The sequence below is a fragment of the Oncorhynchus kisutch genome, linkage group LG7 (assembly GCF_002021735.2).
Source record: "Oncorhynchus kisutch isolate 150728-3 linkage group LG7, Okis_V2, whole genome shotgun sequence".
In the NCBI taxonomy this organism is placed as follows: Eukaryota; Metazoa; Chordata; class Actinopteri; order Salmoniformes; family Salmonidae; genus Oncorhynchus; species Oncorhynchus kisutch.
The window spans coordinates 12,893,337-12,916,708 of NC_034180.2; the positions used below are offsets into that span (position 1 = coordinate 12,893,337).

The 23,372-nt window shown below is 41.1% G+C and overlaps 1 protein-coding gene across 8 annotated transcripts in view; it reads right to left on the reverse strand.

Annotated features, from left to right (window-relative positions):
* The window catches only part of LOC109894197 (transmembrane protein 131-like), a 109,199-nt gene that overhangs the window by 54,628 nt on the left and 31,199 nt on the right, over window positions 1-23,372 (reverse strand). For all 8 annotated transcript variants that reach the window (XM_031828499.1, XM_031828497.1, XM_031828498.1 and 5 more), the window contains exons 4-7: window positions 12,723-12,794; window positions 7,865-7,988; window positions 6,923-7,039; window positions 6,058-6,162 (exon numbers count right to left, since the gene is read on the reverse strand). In XM_031828499.1, the coding sequence (XP_031684359.1) occupies window positions 6,058-6,162; window positions 6,923-7,039; window positions 7,865-7,988; window positions 12,723-12,794 (418 nt within the window). The remainder of the gene's footprint in view (window positions 1-6,057; window positions 6,163-6,922; window positions 7,040-7,864; window positions 7,989-12,722; window positions 12,795-23,372) is intronic.

Sequence of the window (23,372 nt, forward strand, 5' to 3'; positions counted from 1 at the left end):
TCTGGACCTAGTTTTGTCACATGGAATAAATATTGTGTATCTTAATGTTTTTCCTCATAATCCTGGAATCACAACAAATAATCTGCTCAGACCCCAACCGAGGCTCATCAAAAGCTGTGCTATAAATTCTTGGACAACCCAAAGATTCCTAGATGCCCTTATAGACTCCCTCTACCTACCCAAAGACGTCAGAGTACAACAGTCGTTTAACCACCTAACTGAGGAACTAAATTTAACCTTGCGTAATACCCTAGATGCAGTCGCAACTAGAGGTCGACCGATTAATCGGAATGGACGATTAATTAGGGCCGATTTCAAGTTTTCATAACAATCGGAAATCGCTATTTTTGGACACCGATTTGGCCGATTTTATATTATTATCATTATTATTTTTACAACTTTATTTAATTAGGCAAGTCAGTTAAGAACACATTCTTATTTTCAATTACGGCCTAGGAACGGTGGGTTAACTGCCTTGTCAGGGGCAGAACGACAGATTTTAACCTTGTCAACTCAGGGATTCAATCTTGCAACCTTACGGTTAACTAGTCCAACGCTCTAACCACCTGCTTTACATTGCACTCCACGAGGAGCCTGCCTGTTACGCGAATGCAGAAAGAAGCCAAGGTAAGTTGCTAGCTAGCATTAAACTTATCTTATAAAAAACAGTCAATCAATCATAATCACTAGTTAACTACACATGGTTGATGATATTACTAGTTTATCCTGCGTTGCATATAATCGATGCGGTGCGCATTCGCGAAAAAGGACTGTCGTTGCTCCAACGTGTACCTAACCATAAACATCAATGCCTTTCTTAAAATCAATACACAAGTATATATTTTTAAACCTGTATATTTAAACCTGCTAACATGAATTTCTTTTAACTAGGGAAAATGTGTCACTCCTAACGCAACAGAGTCAGGGTATATGCAGCAGTTTGGGCCGCTTGGCTCGTTGCTAACTGTGTGAAGACTATTTATTCCTAACAAAGACAGCCAACTTCGCCAAATGGGGGATGATTAAACAAAAGCGCATTTGCGAATCGTTGCACGACTGTACCTAACCATAAACATCAATGCTTCTCTTAAAATCAATACACAGAAGTATATATTTTTAAACCTGCATATTTACCTAAAAGAAATACAGGTTAGCAGGCAATATTAACCAGTTGAAATTGTGTCACTTCTCTTGCGTTTATTGCACGCAGAGTCAGGGTATATGCAACAGTTTGGGCCGCCTGGCTCGTTGCGAACTAACTAACAAACGTCACTCGCTCTCAGACTTTGAGGTGTTGTTCCCTTTGCTCTGCAAGGGCCGCGGCTTTTGTGGAGCAATGGGTAACGCTGTTTCGAGGGTGGCTGTTGTCGATGTGTTCCTGGTTCGAGCCCAGGTAGGAGCGAGGAGAGGGACGAAAGCTATACTGTTACACCTGCAATACTAAAGTGCCTATAAGAACATCCAATAGTCAAAGGTATATGAAATACAAATCGTATAGAGAGAAATAGTCCTATAATTCCTATAATAACTACAACCTAAAACTTCTTACCTGGGAATATTGAAGACTCATGTTAAAAGGAACCACCAGCTTTCATATGTTCTCATGTTCTGAGCAAGGAACTTAAATGTTAGCTTTCTTACATGGCACATATTGCACTTTTACTTTCTTCTCCAACACTTTGTTTTTGCATTATTTAACTTCTCTAGGGTAGGGGGCATCATTTGGAATTTTGGATGAAAAGCATGCCCAAATTAAACGGCCTTCTACTCGGGCCCAGAAGATAGGAAATGCATATAATTAGATTTGGATAGAAAACACTCTAAAGTTTCCAAAACTTTTAACATAATGTCTGTGAGTATAACAGAACTGATTTGGCAGGCGAAAACCTGAGGAAAATCCATTCAGGAAGTAGGATTCTTTTGTTGTTGTTGTCATTTTCTATTCAATGCCATTTACAGTATCCATTGACTTAGGACTCAAATTGCAGTTCCTATGCCTTCCACTAGATGTCAACAGTCTTTATAAATAGTTTCAGGCTATTATTCTGAAAAATGAGGGGGTAAGAGCAGTCTGAATGAATGGACCCTGCCGTGTCACAGAGCTTTTTCATGCGTACAACCAGAGAGTGCCTTTCTTGTTTACCTTTTATATTGACAACGTTATTGTCCGGTTGAAATATTATAGATCATTTAGGCTAAAGACAACCTGAGGGTGGATATAAACATCGTTTGACATGTTTCTATGAACTTTACGGATACAACTTGGATTTTTTTCTGCCTGTTGTGACTGCGTTTGAGCCTGTGGATTACTGAAGAAAATGCGAACAAAACGGAGGTTTTCGGATATAAAGAGAGACTTTATCGAACAAAAGGAACATTTATTGAATAAATGAATGTCTTCTGAGTGCAAACATATGAAGATCATCAAAGGTAAGGGATTAATTTTATGTCTATTTCTGACTTGTGTAACTATTCTACTTGGCTGGTTACTGTTTGTAATGATTTGTCTGCTGCGCTATGTTCTCAAATAATTGTAAGGTATGCTTTCGCCGTAAAGATTTTTTAAATCTGACACCGTGGTTGGATTCACAAGAAGTTCATCTTTAAACCTATGTTTAATAGTTGTATCTTTTCTGAATTTTTTATAATGAGTATTTCTGAATTTGGCGCTCTGCAATCTCACTGGATGTTGGCCAGGTGGGACACCCTAGAGAGGTTAAACCAAATTGAACATGTTTCATTATTTATTTGAGGCTAAATTGATTTAATTTATGTATTATATTAAGTTAAAATAAGTGTTCATTCAGTATTGTTGTAATTGTCATTATTACAAATACATTTTAAAAATACATTTTAAATGTAAAAAAAATGGCTGATTAATCGATATCTGCTTTAACTGGTCCTCCAATAATCGGTATCGGCGTTGAAAAATCATAATCGGTCGACCTCTAGTCGCAACCCTAAGAAACTAGCTTCCTGGTATACAGAAAATACCCGAGCCCTGTAGCAAGCTTCCAGAAAATTGGAACAGAAATGGCGCTACACCAAACTGGAAGTCTTCTGACTAGCTTTGAAAGACAGTACCATGCAGTAACGAAGACCCCACATGTCTTGAGCAATCATCCTATTTTTCCAACTTAATTGAGGAGAATAAGAACAATCCAAAATGTATTTTTGATACTGTTGTAAAGCTAACTAAAAAGCAGCATTCCCCAAGAGAGGATGGCTTTCACTTCAGCAGTGATAAATTCATGAACTTCTTTGACGAAAAGAGCATGATCATTAGAAAGCAAATTACAGACTCCTCTTTAAATCTGCGTATTTCTCCAAAGCTCAGTTGTCCTGAGTCTGCACAACACTGCCATGACCTAGGATTAAGGGAGACACTATCATTCTTTAATCCTATATCTCTCGACACACTGATGAAACCTTATGGCTGCATACTGGACCCTATTCCAACTAAACTACTGAAAGAGCTGCTTCCTGTGCTTGGCCCTCCTATGTTGAACATAATAAATGGCTCCCTATCCACCAGATGTGTACCAAAGCCTATCTTGAAAAAGCCAAACCTTGACCCAGGAAAAAATAAATACAAAATAAATAAATAAATCTCCCATTCCTGTCAAAACATTTTTGTTAAAAGCAACTCACTGCCTTACTGAAGACAAACAATGTATACGAAACAGTTCAGTCTGATTTATGACCCCATCATAGCACTGAGACTGCACTCGTGAAGGTGGTAAATTACCTTTTAATGGTGTCAGACCAAGGCTCTGCATCTGTCCTCGTGCTCCTAAACCTTAGTGCTGCTTTTGATACCATCGATCACCACATCATTTTGGAGAGATTGGAAACCCAAATTGGTCTACACGGACAAGCTCTGGCCTGGTTAAGATCTTATCTGTCGGAAAGATATCAGTTTGTCTCTGTGGATGGTTTGTCCTCTGAGAAATCAACTGTACATTTCGGTGTTCCTCAAGGTTCTGTTTTAAGACCACTATTGTTTTCACAATATATTTTACCTCTTGGTGATGTCATTCAGAAACATAATGTAACTTTCACTGCTATGCTGATGATACACAGCTGTACATTTCAATGAAACATGGTGAAGGCCCAAAATTGCCCTCCCTGGAAGTCTGTGTTTCAGACATTTGGAAGTGGATGGCGGCAAATGTTGTACTTTTAAACTTGGACAAAACAAAGATGCTTGTTCTAGGTCCCAAGAAACAAAAGATCTTCTGTTGGATCAAACAATTCATATTGATGGTTGTACAGTCGTCTCAAATAAAACTGTGAAGGACATTGGCGTTACTCTGGACCCTGATCTCCCTTTTGACGAACATTTCAAGACTGTTTCAAGGATAGCTTTTTAACATTGCAAAAATCTGAAACTTTGTCCAAAAATGATGCAGAAAAATTCCTCCATGTTTTTGTCACTTCTAGATTAGACGACTGCAATGCTCTACTTTCTAGCTACCCGGATAAAGCACTAAATAAACTTCAGTTCGTGCTAAACACGGCTGCTCGAATCTTGAATAGAACCATATCATATTACTCCAGCGCTAGCCTATCTACACTGGCTTCCTGTTAAGGCTAGGGCTGATTTCAAGGTTTTACTGCTAACCTACAAAGCTTTACATGGGCTTGCTCCTACCTATTTATCCGATTTGGTTGTGCCATACATACCTACACGTACGCTACGGTCACAAGACACAGGCCTCCTTACTGTCCCTAGAATTTCTAAGCAAACAGATGGAGGCAGGGCTTTCTCCTATTCTCCATTTTCACGGAATGGTCTACCTATCCATGTGAGAGACGCAGACTCGGTCTCGACCTTTGAGTCTTTATTGAAGACTCATCTCTTCAGTAGGTCTTATGATTGAGTGTAGTCTGGCCCAGGGGTGTGAAGGTGAACGGAAAGGCACTGCAGCGACGAACTGCCCTTGCTGTCTCTGTCTGGCCGGTTCCCCTCTCTCCACTGGGATTCTCTGCCTCTAACCCTATTACGGGAACTGAGTCACTGGCTTTACTGGTGCTCTTCAATGCCGTCCCTAGCAGGGGTGCGTCACTTGAGTGGGTTGTTTCACTGATTTGGTCTTCACTGATTTGGCGCCCCCCTTGGGTACGTGCCGTGGGGATTATCTTCGTAGGCTATACTATACTCGTAAGCTGTGCTTTGGCAATGTGGGTGGGGTTATAGCCTGCCTGGTTGGACAGGGCCACAGTGTCTCCCAACCCCTCCTGTCTCAGCCTCCAGTAATGATGCTGCAATAGTTTGTGTCAGAGGGCTAGGGTTAGTCTGTTATATCTGGAGTATTTCTCCTGTCTTATCCGGTGTCCTGTGCGAATTTAATTGTTCTCTCCCTCTCTCTTTTCTCTCTTCTCTCGATGGACCTGAGCCCTAGGACCATGCCTCAGAACTACCTGACCTGATGACTCCTTGCTGTCCCCAGTCCACTTGGTCATGCTGCTGCTCCAGTTTCAACTCTTCTGCCTGCGGCTATGGAACCCTAACCTGTTCACCGGAAGTGCTACCGCATCTGCTGTCTCTAACTCTGAATGATCGGCTATGAAAAGCCAACTGACATTTACTCCTGAGGTGCTGACCTGTTGCACCCTGTATAACCACTGTAAGTATTGTTATTTGACCCTGCTGGTCATCTATGAACGTTTGAACATCTTGGCCATGTACTGTTATAATCTCCACCCGGCACAGCCAGAAGAGGACTGGCCACCCCTCAGAGCCTGGTTCCTCTCTAGGTTTCTTCCTAGGTTCCTGCCTTTCTAGGGAGTTTTTCCTAGCCACCGTGCTTCTACATCTGCATTGCTTGCTGTTTGGAGTTTTAGACTGGGTTTCTGTAGAGCACTTGGTGACATCGGCTGATGTAAAAAGGGCTTTGTAAATACATTTGATTGATATGTGTGTGGCATTATGGTACATGTTGAGGTAAACATATCTATCCTGTTACCACATGTTGTCTGTTGACTTTCTTGTCCAGGAACAACTGCCTGTTGGGAAATAAATAAAGTCTATCAAGTTGAATGGAATGGACGTACCTGAGTTTGGCTCAGCTTGATGCTCTGGATGTGGGGGAATATGAGGACGCTGTCCTTCCTATAGACCCCCTTTAAAGAGCCCCGGTGGACGCCCAACCCCAAAACCTGAATGAAAGGACATCACTATTAAAGGAACCGTTCATATAAATTACTAAAATGACTTATTTTACCTTAAGAGATATTTAATGTGTCAGAAGAGAGAGCAATTCAAAAGTGGAGTTTTGTTTACTTGGCCATTTTAAAGGGACTGATTAGACCACAGAATATTAAATCACAAAACAAAGAGTGTGAATGAATCCAAGGTAGCATGCTAATATTGCTTATGCTAATAGAGGCCATGAAGTATACAACCCTAGAGAGTGGATCATCTTAATATCACAATACCCATAGCTTATTTAATGGAAACATAAGTAATTTAATGATTGGGTAAATTGTCCCTTTTCACTGATAAACAGTATATATTTAGGCATAGGCACCCTTATCTCCCTACCAAGAATCATGAACTAATGCTTAATGAACTATTAATAGTGCTTATGTCACTCTTAACACCCATCTGCTTTGATGCGTCTTTAAAGGTCAGGGGTCAAGGGTGCCAAATATCACATCATAGCAGTTACTTCCTGTGTTGCAAAACTGTTGCAAAACTAACTTCCACCGGGCACACAATGTTCTTTTTTAGACCGTATAAAAAAATAAAAAAATGGTTGTGGGTCAGGGCATACGTCCCAAATAGAACCCTAGTCTATTGTGCACTACTTTTGACCAGAGTCATGTGTGCACTGGTGAAAAGTAGTGCACTAAATAGGGAGCCGTTTGTGAAGCAGAACGGGTAGTGTTAGTATCATATGCTCGTATGACTACTGACCTGGTAAGAGAGCACCCCATGGGCCGATGTGTTTATAAATAATGAGTTTTCTATGATGCCCTCCTCTGTCGGGAGGAAGACGAGTTTAAATGAAGCCTTCCCTCGGGGTGGGATTACCTGAAAGCAGACAGGACACGGAGTCAGGGGTCACCGAAGGCAACGACTACGTTACAATGTCCATACTAGCATGACTTTATACATGACTTCACTCTCAGTGGTATGCTGGTGAGCACACAACTTCCAACACTTTATATATATTTGTTCTTAAGTCAGTTATGAACAAATTCTTATCCACAATGACGGCCTACCCTGGCCAAACCCGGACGACGCTGGGCATATTGTGTGCCGCCCTATGGGACTGCCAATCACAGCCGGATGTGATACAGCCTGGATTCGAATCAGGGACTGTAGTGACACCTCTTGCACTGAGATGCAGTGCCTTAGACCGCTGCCCCACTTGGGAGCACAGAGCTCAGCATATTGAAGAATCATGCTGAGAATGAGGCCTTGTGTGAATGAATCGTGGGCTAATTTCAACGTGAAATCGATAGGAGAAAATGTGATATGCAATGTTGTAACATGCACTGTTGTCAGAGTGTGATGCAATGCTGTTGTGCTTGGTATACTTTCTAAGCAGAGCTGGGAAATTCTGTGGGTTTCAATGGCAGTTTGAGAGTTTAAATAGCTGTACTGGTGGCCCAAGGGACTGACATGAGAAAGAGGGGGGAGTAGAGAGAAGTAGATGAAGAGAGAGCAGAGAAAAACAGTGTGAGTGAGAAAAGGAGAGAGAGAGAGCACGAGGGAGAGAAACAAACAGAGAGAAAGAGGAGAGGGAAGCAAAATAGAGATTGTAGGGAGAAGTTGGATGAACGTGGGTGTGGTTGAATGAGAGAGGGAGGGAGTGTCTGAGTGAAGGAAGGTCGCACACACACACACACTCACCCTTCTGTGGAACGAAGGCATGTGAAAATGTCTGCTGGATGTAAACATCGACAGCAATGTCACTGGGATATCCTGGCTGGGGTTGTGTATGTATATGGTTTCAGCTCTTGGCAGCCCCAGTGGCCTAGAGAGATAGAGATGGACATAACAAGCACCACTTATTGGTCTATCCAGGCATTGTAAACAAGCTATACTGAACAAAAATATAAAAGCAACATGCAACAATTTGAAGTGGCATGGATCAGAAAACCAGTCAGTATCTGGTGTGACCACCATTTGCCTCATGCAGTGAGACATCTCCCTTGCATAGAGCTGATCAGGCTGTTGATGGTGGCCTGTGCAATGTTGCCCCAATCCTCTTCTGTGAAGTTACTGGATGTTGGCGGGAACTAGAACACATTGATCCAGAGGCTCGAGGACGTTGAACCAGAGCATTCCAAACATGCTCAATGGTTGATATGTCTGGTGAGTATGCCGGCCATGGAAAAACTGGGACATTTTTAGCTTCCAAGAATTGTGTACAGATTCTTGCGACATGGAGCCGTGCGTTATCATGCTGAAACATGAGGGGATGGCGGTGGATGAATGGCACGACAATGGACCTCGTCATGGCATCTCTGTGCCTTTAAATTGCTATCGATAAAATGCTAATTGTGTTCATTGTCTGTAGCTTATGCCTGCCCATACCATAACCTCGCCGTCACCAACGTCGACATCAGCTACCCGCTCGCCCACACATGTGGTTTACGGTTGTGAGTACGGTTGGACATACTGTCAAATTCTCTAAAACGACATTGGAGGCGGCTTATGGTAGAGAAATTAACATTCAATTATCATGCCAATTCAGTCGGCATGCCAATTGCACGCTTCCCTCAAAACTTGAGACATCTGTGGCATTGTGTTGTGTCACAAAGCTGCACATTTTTGAGTATATTTTATTGTCCCAAGCACAAGGTGCACCTGTTTAATGATCATGCTGTTTAATCAGTGTAAAATACTTTCTAGCATTCAGACATCGACAAAGTAACATTTGTAAACTACTATGAAACTAACTTTTGTTTAAGTACAATTTAGACATTGCTACCCCATTTGCAGTTTTACCATGATTACATTCTAGTTACCACTGTAGATAGAGTAATTTCAGGGCATAACTGTGCGACTCAATGCAAAGTGTTTCCGGTTGTGTCAACATTGACATAGCATCAACGCATGAGGTAGAACTGTCCCTTAATAGTAATGTTTCCTCTAGGTAGGATCAGCTTCCCCTCCTCCAATTCTAACCTTAACCATTTGTGGGAGAAATTCAAAATTGACTCAAGATCTGTGTCTAGGGGCAACTTCACCCTACAACATTTTGCTGATGACAAGTTAACACTTCCTGGAAACGAGGAAGGCACTTTTGCTCATCTGACACTTCTCTGGGGCCGACATCAAAGGAGTTCAAATCAACCAAAAAAACTAACCGAGCGCAGGCTGGTATTAAAAGGTCTATGGTGACCTTTGGAGCTGCGCTTAGCTCTCTCTGTTTAGCCTTTTAATATTTTGATGTTTGTAATAAAAAGGGGGACCAGCAACATAGTCACCACAGTGTCACCACAGTTCTGTAAATGTCACTCTTAAAGGCTAGGTTTGCAGATAAAAAAGTAAATAGCTGCAGGTGCAAGCTTTCCTCATTCTAGTGTCATAACCACAAGCAAAACATATATATACGTGATAGTAACCTTTAGAGCTACTGTACAATGTGAAGTCATTGGATAGGTCAAACTCAATTTCCTAACGTGATTAAGTTAAACAGATACAGCTGAAGTCGGAAGTTTACATACACTCAGGTTGGAGTCATTAAAACTGATTTTTCAACCACTCCACTAATTTCTTGTTAACAAACTATAGTTTTGGCAAGTTGGTTAGGACATCTACTTTGTGCACGATACATGTAATCATTCCAACAATTGTTTACAGACAGATTATTTCACTTATAAATCACTGTATCACAAGTCCAGTGGGTCAGAAGTTTACATACACTAAGTTGACTATGCCTTTAAACAGCTTGGAAAATTCCAGAAAATTATGTCATGGCTTTAGAAGCTTCTGATAGGCTAATTGACATCATTTGAGTCAATTGGAGGTGTACCTGTGGATGTATTTCAAGGCCTACCTTCAAACTCAGTGCCTCTTTGCTTGACATCATAGGAAAATCAAAAGAAATCAGCCAAGACCTCCGCAAGTCTGGTTCATCCTTTGGAGCAATTTCCAAACGCCTGACGGTACCACGTTCATCTGTACAAACAATAGTATGCCACTATAAACACCATGGGACCACGCAGCCGTCATACCGCTCAGGAAGGAGACACGTTCTGTCTCCTAGAGATGAACGTACTTTGGTGCGAAAAGTGCAAATTAAACCCAGAACAACAGCAAAGGACCTTGTGAAGATGCTGGAGGAAACAGGTACAAAAGTATCTATATTCACAGTAAAACGAGTCCTATATCGACATAACCTGAAAGTCCTCTCAACAAGGAAGAAGCCACTGCTCCAAAATCGCCATAAAAAGGCCAGACTACGGTTTGCAAGTGCACATGGGGACAAAGATCGTACTTTTTGGAGAAATGTCCTCTGGTCTGATGAAACAAACATATTACTGTTTGGCCAAAATGACCATCGTTATGTTTGGAGGAAAAAGGGGGAGGCTTGCAAGCCAAAAAACACCATCCCAACCGTGAAGCACGGGGATGGCAGCATCATGTTGTGGGGGTGCTTTGCTGCAGGAGGGACTGGTGCACTTCAAAAAATAGATGGCATTATGAGGAGGGAAATTATGTGGATGGAAAATTATGTGGATATATTGAAGCAACATCTCAAGACATCAGTCAGTAAAGCTTGGTCACAAATGGGTCTTCCAAATGGACAATGACACCAAGCATACTTCCAAAGTTGTGGCAAAATGGCTTAAGGACAACAAAGTCAAGGTTTTGGAGTGGCCATCACAAAGCCCTGACCTCAATACTATAGAAAATTTGTGGGCAGAACTGAAAAGGCGTGTGCGAGCAACGAGGCCTACACCAGCTCTGTCAGGAGGAATGGGCCAAAATTCACCCAACTTATTGTGGGAAGCTTGTGGAAGGCTACCCGAAACGTTTGACCCAAGTTAAACAATTTAAAGGCAATGCTACAAAATACTAGTTAAGTGTAAACTTCTGACCCACTGGGAATGTGATGAAAGAAATAAAAGCTGAAATAAATCATTCTCTCTACTATTATTCTGACATTTCACATTCTAAAATAAAGTGGTGACCTGACCTGGGATTTTTACTAGGATTAAATGTCAGTAATTGTGAAAAACTGAGTTGAAATGTATTTGGCCAAGTTGTAAACTTCTGACTTCAACTGTAGATGTGTTTTAGCCTATTTTATAACACATACATTTTATATAATCTACGTTTCCTCAAATCAATGCTGATGGCAATGACAAGAATTCCATCCACTTTATGCGAAGCTACTGCCTGTCCTATCCACTCATAACACATGACTGGGGACCTGCATTGTAGTGGGGACAGGGGGTTTGTTGTGTGTTTAAACAACGGGATGACAGTAAATACTGCGAAAGTAGTGCACTACACATCGTGAATAGTGTGTCCATATGGCTCTGGTAAAAGTAGTGCATTATATAGGGAATAGCATGCCATTGGGCTCTGGTCAAAGTAGTGCACGATATAGGAAAGAGGGTGACATTTGGGACAAAACTTCAGTCAATAAGGGTCTCTTTGGGCATGCCTGGGTCCCTCTGCACTGCCAGGCAAACAGAGAGAGGAGGGTGTGCTAATGTTGCAAATCAACACTGTATATTGCCGGTGCTGAAATGACTGGGTCGTTGGGTTAGCCTAGTTAGCGAGAGGCTAGCAAGGCTAGTGGGCAGGGATGAGGTTGAGTTTAACACCTTGCGCTGGTGTGCTTGTGTTATGTTATGCCTGCTTTGCTTGATGCCACTGTGGCAAAACAAGGGCGTGGGATTTTAATGTTTAAACAATTCAGTCATATAGCAACCGTTGTCTGTAGCAATAAGGTATGGACGAGGATACATCCTAGGTCGGACCTAGTGTTTCCTAGTTTGTTGGATTCATTATAATCTACACCGAAAGGTCGGGAATGGGGTATTTCTCAGATTTAGCAACAGAACTAATTAACGAATAGATATCTTGGACACTTGGACCAATAGGGGGGGGGGGGGGGGGGGGGTTGAATGTGGCTCAAAAGAATGAATAAATATGTCACAGGATAAAAAAATTCAGCTGCAAATAGTAGCAGTGGGGACGGCTGTCCCCGCACAACAAAGAGTCTCGCTAATCTGGTGGTTGTTTTGGGAGCAAGGGGCCAAACAGCAGAGTTATAAATCTTTCCCCTTGGGTCTGACCCTCTCTCTTATTCAGTCTCGGGCTGATGGGAAGAGAGCTGAGCTGCTCATGGTTGTCGACCTGTCTGTTCCTTTGGCTTCCTCTGCATTTAAAAGGCCCCTCTCTGCTTTATACAGAGAGCTTTTCCACTTGTACAGCTTTTTATCATCACTTTCTATGGCTTTGCTTCTTCTTGGGGGCTTCCGGTGACATAATCCAGACAAGGTTAGGTAAAGATTACAGATATTTTGTTGATTTTGTCATACGATGCTATTCTAAATGCTTTTTCCATATTACTCTTATAACTGTCAGATTGTGATTTGGAGTCGGTGTCTTTTGCACCCATGTGTACTCTAAAACGAGGTGGTTGGTTATAGTAGCTCCAAACACGGGATTTATCAATGTCTTTACATTGGTTTATGTTTATGAATCCTTTTCTTCGAAACCAGGAAGTGAGAGAAAAACTCACTGTGTCCCAAACTCCAGCGATGGCGGCTGGAAGCGCAGCGGCCTTCCATTCTCCGGCACATAGAACGAGGAGCTGGCGGAAGAAAGACAAAAAGAAAAGAACACATTTATATACACGTACATCTATCACCTCAATGAGTTCCAATGGGACCTTATCATTCGAAACAAGTGAGCGCTTGGGCGACTTGGCAAATGTTGACTCTCCTGCCTAAAAATGCAGCCAGAGTGGTGGCGAAATTTAGACTCCTCTGTGAGACACTTGAGCGTGCTTCTCATTTTTTTTTAAATAGATTTGTAACTAAGAAAAAAGTGCATAACGGTTTAGAAAGTTTTCCGATGCCGTAATGAACATGCCCCTGCATTGCACTACAGGTGAGCGTCGATGCACGCGGCAAAAACAACGAAGCCAATCGCCAGTGACACCGTTACAACAGAAAGTGGTAGTTTCTAATTCTGAGCTCAATAAGAATAGCTCTCGGACGTCAGACATCACACACATCTACTTCAGTTTCATATCTGAAACTCTAAACTATCAGAGTTCTGAATCAAATGTTGTCAAGGAGACTTCAATGTTGTAAAATTGGCGGATGTATAGTATATTCGTTATGCATCTATTTATCAAACGTAAATCGATTGTTACATATATCATATTTGACGATATCGTATTGATGTCGCAATATTATTTTTCCGCTAGTTTGCTGTCCCTGCACAAAAACACCATTATTTTTCCTTCATAGCTTGTACCAAATATCTTTAATGTGATTGTTACGCAACAGGACAGTAAAGAAGCGCTACCTGCTAATTATCTATAGGCTGTGTTTCAACTTGTCAATTTCCAATGATTTTCTAACCGTTTGAATTGAAGTGTATTCCGCCTCCTCATTAATTCACACAGAAGTAGTCCATTTCAGTGTTTCGGACAATTTATGTTTAAGACTTTACTGAGCTGACAAACTTACCTCTTCGAGGACAGCCCTACTCCATTTCTTACACGCATCAAGTATGAGGACATTTGAGCAGTTTAGAAAGAACTGGCACATTTTCTGACTGGCGCTCGCATTGTTGTTTTCATTACAAATAATAACTTTGGACATGTGTACGTTGCTATCAAAGTAAGTGCCTTATTTTCTGTATACCGTGTTGTTGTTTCTACTGTAGCATACAGTATGTATGTATGGAGTAGGGTTGCAAAGAGCCTGAAAACTTCTGGTAAATTTTTTGAATTTTTCCATACATTTTGGGAATTTTGCTTAAACTCATCTAAAAAGTTAGCTTTATAACAGTGAACTTTTTGTGGGATACACATAAGGCAATTCCAGATCTTGTGGAATATTTTGGTTAAACTATCCCCAATTCAATGGAATTGCAACCCTCTGCATACACAGTGCATTCTACCATCACGTGTGCAGTGCACTCTTCCATCACACATACAGCAGATTCTCAAGATCTTGCACACTAATGAGATGCTATTGAGCCCACACTACTACACTGTCTGAGCCAAGGAGTACATGCTTTCTGGTAAATTTTGATAACAATACTGGGTGGGGTGAATATATTTTATGACATACATGATTTTTTGTAAACTAGAATACGTGTTTAAATCATTAAATAAGTGTTTAAATCATTTCTGACTTGTTAACCATTTTTGCTAGTTAGTTCTTGCTACCATTTGGGTTTTAGCTTGCTTGAGCTTGCTAACGGAGGACTGTTAATTCACCTGTCTCCATACATGTTTCATTTAAAACATGTATCTTACATAGGAGTTTTTTAATCTAACTGCTTAACTACATATCTGTACATGGAATTGTATTTGTTTGTTTTTTACAAATTCTTCTAGTCTTTACAGGAAAATGCCACGGGCACTTTCCCGTGGCATTTTGTGCGGAGACATTTCACTGCAGCCAATGTAGAAGGAAAAGCTGTGTACATTTGCAAATACTGTGCCAAATCATATGTGAAGAATGCAACAAAGATGCAGAATCATCTGGCCAAGTGCATGAAGTTCCCTCAGCGCTCACAACAAGCAACCTCTGACAAAAGTCCCTCTACTTCTATTCGAGGTGAAAATGATGAACAAGACACGTTATCGATAGCAAAAGCTCATGGTCCTGCTGGAATCAGAACTTTTTTTTTCACTCTACAGAGGAACGTAGCCAGAGAAATGCTGATGAATGTCTTGCGCGAGCTGTGTACAGTTGTGGCCAAAAGTTTTGAGAATGACACAAATATTAATATTCACAAAGTCTCCTGCCTCAGTTTGTATTATGGCAATTTGTATATACTCCAGAATGTTATGAAGAGTGATCAGATGAATTGCAATTAATTGCAAAGTCCCTCTTTGCCATGTAATTGAACTGAACCCCCCAAAAAACATTTGTAATGGAAACCTAGGATGTGTGTATAATAGTTTTGGGGTACTTTGTTGTACTGATTATAATGAGCTAATGCTAAGCTATTTGTCAGCTATGTGTGGCGCCATGTTTGTTTCCATTATACAATGCATTCTGGGTGTCACGTAAACATCTGTCAGAGCAAAGATGTTATAATGAGGTGAAGGAATCGTTCACTAATCTTCGAGTTAACTTCCAGAAGTGAATGATCATTGACCCCCCCTCCCCTTGAACATGCATACAACAAACGGACTAAAGTCATAGTCTCCTCTTATCTTTGGTTGACGCGAAAAAAGAAAAAAAAATGGCAGCGCGTACAAACTACCCATCGCCGGATTACTTTTGATTTTTTGAAAGTGTTTTACTCAATTATTTCGATCAACTTTGAGCTCACCTGTGATGTGATGAATTATAAATAGTAATTGCTATTAGCTAATTCATATTGTGGTTTCTGTCAGCCAAAAGTTCTCCAAATATGACCGCTTGTGTTACGTCAATCTTTTCTTAGTAAACGCTAGGACTAATGTAGCCTACATTTTCTGGTTTGGATGATTGTATATACTGTGCTATTTCTGTGAGTGTCTGAACATTGCATCCAAAAATAAACTGGTCACATTCAGGACATAACTTTGTAAGGACTGTGTGCAAAATGTTTCTGTGAAAAAAACTGTGTGGCTAAATCAAATGCTGACTGTTGCATTCTAAATAAACATTCTAATCACACTGGTTTAAGCATATGCTGTAGAATGAGCAAACCCTTTTTTTGGTACGTGTGAAAAGGTTAAATAGGGAGCTCATTTGTTTTCAGCAATTTTATCTGATCAAAACTTGTTTTCTTACGTGCTCTCGTTTCTCTGAAGCAGTGATCAATATGGTTTGAAACATCGAATCACAATACAATCTAAATATCAACTTGCAATACATATAGAATCATGAGACACACGAGCATCGCAATACAGGTCCCTGGCAATTCCCAGCCCTACTGGGAAACCAAATGGGTGCACACACCTGATTCCACTAATCACATGGCTTGATGATGAGTTGATAAGTGGGGTCAGGTATGTTAGTGTGGTGTGCTATTGCCAGGGCAAAACCAAAACTGTGCATTGCGCACCCAGTTGGGTCACCAGGACCCGTATTGAGAAACACTGGGCCCTGGGCTATAAGTGAGTGGGCTGGAACATTGACAATTCCATGTACATCAGTTAGGCTAGTCTGTCTGAGACCATGGCAACATCCACCAGATCTAGGATCAGCTTTCCATCCCCTAATCCTAGCCTTAACCATTCGTGGGGAAAATGCTTAACTGACCCAAGATCAGAGTTTATGGCACATTCACCCTACTCCATCTACCTGTGAGTGGGTTACATTGTCTTGTCACCTGCGTCAGACGGTCAGATTTGCGCTCTAAAAACGGATTTGTTGCACAAATAGAGACGAGTGGTTATGGTGAAAAAGAAGCCGATATGAGATAGAGGTAGCATTTAAAAAAAGAAACCCACACACAGCCTACAACATATTGTAATGGGAACTCGTTTAGTACACATGCACACACACCCTATCCCTTACTCTCTCACATCCACTCTCACCAAAAATCAACAAGTGAACTTGTGCTTTCTCTCTCAATGACACACTATATGACGGCTAGTATGAGGTCATTTCTGCCACCCTGCTGCGACCAGTGTGTTGTTTGTGGTGGCCGTGTGTGTGTGTCACGTCCCATCCTAATGAGCACTATGAAGGAGGGCTGCACAGCAGGGAGCCGACAGCTGTAGTGTGTGAGGAGGAGAACCTGATCTGGCCCCGTTGACAGAGGGCCGACACAGCTGTTCAGTGAGTTGACAGCAGAGACAGAGATGGAACCCTAACTAGCTTTAACAATATAGGTGTAGATTGAGGGGTTCACAATGATACATGAAGTTGGCATGCTCAAGTATGCTGAAGTCAGAAAAGGGAGCTCTGGGTTTTAAGTGTGTCATCAACATCAACTCCAATCATCATCCAATAAAAACAGACCCAAGTATACATCAACTCCCACTAACATCACCAGAACACACAACTAAACAACACACAACTAAAACGCAACACATGGGCTGAAAGACTACCCTACATACACATCCCTCCCTGGGTGATAAGAATCAAATCAACACATTGAAGAAGCCATGTTTTCACACTTCGGGACGGATAACATGCTGGATGGCGAGGGTAAGCTGGAATCTGGCGAGGTCTCTCCATCAGTTCCAGATTGTCAGTTTCCTGTCCAAGCTTTCAACAGCTGGGATCCCGCCTCACATACTCAGGGAGGTGTGGGAGAGAGAGTTGAAAGAGGCACAGTGGATGGCTACTACTGGGGACTTACTGGATTGTACAGATGTAGCGAATGTTATGGACCGCAGAATGTTTGTATGTCTTTTTGGGTGGTGCCTGTTGAGGTGACTCATATCATAAAGCAGACCCGAAACACTGCTTGCTGTCCTTTCAGTTCTGGTGTCCTACACTGTCCCTCGCTGAGTAACAGGCTACACTGGGCCCAACTTCCTGTAGGGATGAGCGATATATCGTGTGGTGTCATATTTGGAATAGGTATTTTGTTTACTTTCTGAATTGACTGGAATTGAAAAGGTACCGACCCCAACCCTGCTAATGATGGAAGCCAACAGTATAGTCTCCTAATGAGATATAATGGATTCGAGTGGAAGATATATAAACTCAACGTGTCCAATAGAATCCAATCTATCGCACTTCATATCATTATCATGATAAACATTCAAATTATTATAATATGCATCTTCTGCCATAAAACCCTTGTCCTACTCCAGACTCATGTTCAAAAAGACTTGTATGTTAAAATGCCTTATTCTTCAATGGTCTGACACACACGCTAACGCACACACCATTTTCCAAGAAAAAAAGGAGACTGAACATATACCATCCCTGAAGCACGCTATCTCACCTGCACAAGTTCTGAATTTAGTTCAAACAGACTCTTTGCGGGTGGTTACGAGTTGAGAGGCATTGTACACTGGCAGCTTCCCCCAGTCATTAACGGAGAGAATAAAATAGGCCATGAATATATTCAGGTTAGGAGTGGTTATTCACATTATTAACAGCTTCTCATACCAGTCACCGCCAGCCAACTGCTGCTGCCGCTTATAGCATCCTAGGGATCTGCATCGCTGGCCTGCAATGCGGTGTGCTGTGTAGAGGTATAAAAAGACAACGGGAAAGGAAGGGAGGAGGGAGAGGTGAAGGGGAGAAAGTGCATGCTGTGGTCACAGGGCATTAAGTACATGAAGGGCTTGGAAAAAGAGAGGCTGTTTTTGCAGTGGATGTCGGACACTGCTGGCATGTGCCTTGCGACAATTGTCTAAAATCATTTGGAAGGACAAGCCTAAGAAATACACAGGCCTTATCAGTTCACACACAAACACCACTGATGTATAAACACAAACAAGATGGCTTATCTGAGGTAGATAATTACTATTAGCCAATAGCGGGCTTTTGTCTGGACATTTTTTTTGAAAGGCCAATAAATAAAACTGCCGCTGGCCAATTGTCCAGGAGAAGAATAAAAAAAATCCATTACGAAATAATGCTTTATAGCCAATTAATGAATGGAAATATCAGTCTACGGAAATACATTTGACTGGTCATTCTTATCGGTCTATAGATTAATTAGTATCATTTATTGGAATTAAATTGGTGCGTGTGTACAGTATATTCATTATGTAAGCTGTCTTATCACACGCATACAGATACAGAGCCTTTGAGTGGAAAATCTGTCAGATTGCGCAATAGCGCAAGCCCGGTACATTTCTGAAATGTCCTGTAAATTAAAATGTTGCCGGTCAAATGTCTGGCTCCACATTTCCCTAAACGAAACCCTGCTCCAAAAGTGAGACAGGCGATGTCTTATGCAAGCTACATTCCTCCAAAAAAAAACACTGACCGATGAGTACCCAGTGAGTCAGGAGGCTTGCCACAGCCAGTGTCAAAAATATATAGCCTAGCACAGCCCAAGGCCATTCACTTTGCCAGCCTGATCCTAGAGATGAAATCAAAATGATGAAATCTACATACTGCCCTAAAGTTAACCTTCTCACAACTAGCTTGCGGCATTAACAGCTACATTGACATCAAGCCACACGTAGACTATGGATGTACAACAAGGTACAAGCCAATGCTCGAAAACAACACAACCAGGACAACTAACAACCAACACAACCAGGACTTGCAAGTTTTTGGTATGACAAAATAGGCTACATTGTTAATAACCCTTCAAGGTGGTCTTTAACATGTCCAGAGTGTGATCTAATCAGGATCTCATGTTGAAGCTTTATGAGAATTGAGAACATAATGTGCAATCGACATGACACAGATGTACCTAGGCTACATGTATGAAAGAGGAAACAGAGAGCGGCTTGTGGCTTCCAGCCCTTATGCTATAGGGTAGTGTCTGACAAGTACAGTCTTTGCTGAGACATGTTTTACAAAGCAGGAAAAATTGTTGCAGGATTTGCATGGAGTTGAAGGTTACAACAATTAATCTGTCATCCGGCGTAACAAGAAAGTTCAGCCATCTCCATTTTCACATAATCTGCAATTTGACAAGAAGGAAGAGACATTCGTGGGAATGAAGAGTTTAGGGAGAAAGCGGTTAGGTTGCCAACACCTGAAATGCACCACGGACAGAATGTGCCTGAAAAGGCAAGGCTCTTACGTAACTCAAAACCACCCATCTCTTCAGATACTGAGGTAAATGTATGGTATCTACACTAGAGGTCGACCGACTATGATTTTTCAACGCCGACACTGATTATTGGAGGACCAAAAAAAGCCGATACCAATTAATCGGCCGATTTTTAAAATGTATTTGTAATAATGACAATTACAACAACACTGAATGAACACTTATTTTAACTTAATATAATACATCAATAAATTCAATTTAGCCTCAAATAAATAATGAAACATGTTCAATTTGGTTTAAATAATGCAAAAACAAAGTGTTGGAGAAGAAAGTAAAAGTGCAATATGCGCCATGTAAGAAAGCTAACGTTTAAGTTCCTTGCTCAGAACATGAGAACATATTAAAGCTGGTGGTTCCTTTTAACATGAGACTTCAATATTCCCAGGTAAGACGTTTTAAGTTGTAGTTATTATAGGAATTATAGCACTATTTCTCTCTATATGATTTGTATTTCATATACCTTTGACTATTGGATGTTCTTAAAGGCACTTTAGTATTGCCAGTGTAACAGTATAGCTTTTGTCCCTCTCCTAAAGTGGTGTTTGAATGAATGCTTACGAGCCTGCTGGTGCCTACCATCGCTCAGTCAGAATGCTCTATCAAATCATAGACTTAATTATAACATAATAACACACAGAAATACGAGCCTTCGGTCATTAATATGGTCGAATCCGGAAACTATCATCTCGAAAACGGAACCATTCCGTATTTTATCTAAACGGGTGGCATCCATAAGTCTAAATATTCCTGTTACATTGCACAACCTTCAATGTTATGTCATAATTACGTAAAATTCTGGCAAATTAGTTCGCAACGAGCCAGACGGCCCAAACTGTTGCATATACCCTTGCTCTGCGTGCAATGAACGCAAGGGAAGTGACACAATTTCACCTGGTTAATATTGCCTGCTAACCTGGATTTCTTTTAACTAAATATGCAGGTTTAAAAATATATACTTGTATATTGATTTTAAGAAAGGCATTAATGTTTATGGATAGGTACACGATGGAGCAATGACAGTCCTTTTTCGCGAATGCGCACAGCATCGATTATATGCAACGCAGGACACGCTAGATAAACTAGTAATATCATCAACCATGTGTAGTTAACTAGTGATTATGATTGATTGATTTTTATAAAATAAGTTTAACGCTAGCTAGCAACTTACCTTGGCTTCTTACTGCATTCTCATAACAGGCAGGCTCCTCGTGGGAGTGCAATGTAATCAGGTGGTTAGAGCGTTGGACTAGTTAACTGTAAGGTTGCTAGAATGAATCCCCGAGCTGACAAGGTAAAAATCTGTCGTTCTGCCCCTGAACAAGGCAGTTAACCCACCGTTCGTTCCTAGGCCGTCATTGAAAATAAGAATGTGTTCTTAACTGACTTGCCTAGTTAAATATGTTAAAAAAATAATAATAATAATTGGCCAAATCGGTGTCCAAAAATACAGATTTCCGATTGTTATGAAAACTTGAAATCGTCCCTAATTAAATCGGCCATTCCAATTATATCGGTCGACCTCTAATCTACACGTTCACATGGACAGTGTGAAGCTGTTGCTCAATATAAAATATAAACACAACATTCAATAATTTCATTGATTTTACTGAGTTACAGTTCATATGAGGAAATCCGTCAATTGAAATTAATTCATTTGGCCCTAATCTATGGATTTCACATTACTGGGAATACAGATATGCATCTGTTGGTCACAGACACCTTCAAAAGAAAATGGGCCTCAGGATCTCGTCACGGTATTTTGTGTATTTAAATTGCCATCGATAAAATACAATTGTGTTCATTGTCCGTAGTTTATGCATGCCCATACCATAATCCCACCGCCACCATGGGGCACTTTGTTCAATGTTGACATCAGCAAACCGCTCGGCCATGTGACGCCATACATGTAGTCTGCGGTTGTGAAGCATGGTTGGACATACTGCCAAATTCTCTAAAACAATGTTGGATGCAGCTTATGGTAAAGAAATTAACATTACATTCTCTGGCAACATCTCTGGTGGACATTCCTGCAGTCAGTATGACAATTGCACGCTCCCTTAAAACTTGACTCATCTGTGGCATTGTGTTGTCTGACAAAACTGCACTTTTTAGACTGGCCTTTTATTGCCCCCAGCACAAGGTGCACCTTTGTAATGATCATGCTGTTTAATGAGCTTCTTGATATGCCATACACAGCAGGTGGATGGATCATTTTGGCAAAGGAGAAATGCTCACTAACAGGGATGTAAACAAATTTGTGCATAACATTTGACAAAACGCTTTGTGTGTGTATAGAACATTTCTGTGATGTTTTTTTTTCAACTCATGAAACATGTAACTAAACACTTTACATGTAGCGTTTATATTTTTGTTTAGTGTAATAACTTCAGTCAACGAAAATCTCCCTGTGTCACAAAAACAGTAATAAAAAAGCATATCCCTGAAAGAGAGAGACAAAGAGAGTGTATTACCTGTACGGGTTTCAACAGGTTGAGGTTAATTTGAATATTGCGGGGCCCACTGTTTCGCTCTGCCCTCCCGGCCCAAACAGATTTCGTCACAGCGCAGACTGTTGACGGGGAACAGACTTTACATACAGGACGGTCTCTTCGGACATGGGTTGTATTCATTAGGGCACGCAACAGAAAACGACATTGACCGTTTCTTGTTGGACAAGCCCAGGAAGTCCCTCCCCGTTTTAGTCCGTTTCTTATGTTTGGTGCCTAATGAACACGACCATGCTAATTATGTTCTGACACTGATGAACTCAGATAAACTCTGAACCCTGTTCAGTGTTTAATGTCCCGACCCCTGTGGTGCATTAGAAGGATAAACTGAAACAATTTGTCAGTTGGTTTCCTCTACAGCCAGAGATGTACCCAGCCAAACACATTCACAAATGTCCAGATTGAGACCATTTAGTTGCATTTTGCGACCTTTGGACTTAGTTTTGCAAGTTAACATTTTTATTGGTTGCACTGGTGTGAGCTGCACATTCTATCTGATCACCTCAATCATCCTATTGTTTGGGCAGATGAAACCATGATTTGTTAAACAGTAAAGTGCATCATCCTTCCTGTAACAAAAGTGTCTACCCTGCCGCTGTTGCCTGCCTGTTTCACTTGGGCCGACTGCTGTAATGAGCGAGCTGTAATGTGCCCCTCGTGGTTGTATAACATTTCAAAATGCAATTGCGGGTATTAAAGATATCAGCTTTCTGTAGATATACATTTTATTTCTCAACGATCATTGAGCTCAAAGCACACTGTTTTATAATCATGATATCTGATATGGCTTTGAAATACGGAGCGCGCAAATTCCACATCGGCCATCGCGAGTGCACTAGGCCACATTGCAGTTATTTTTTAGGACATTACATTTACTGTTAGATTAATACATAGGCCTAAATATAATATTAGTGCACATAAAGATAAAGGCAAGTTAATATCGAATGAACAAAAATAAATCTGAACACGTTGACAGGAAAATAACAAAAAAAAGCCCAATTGTC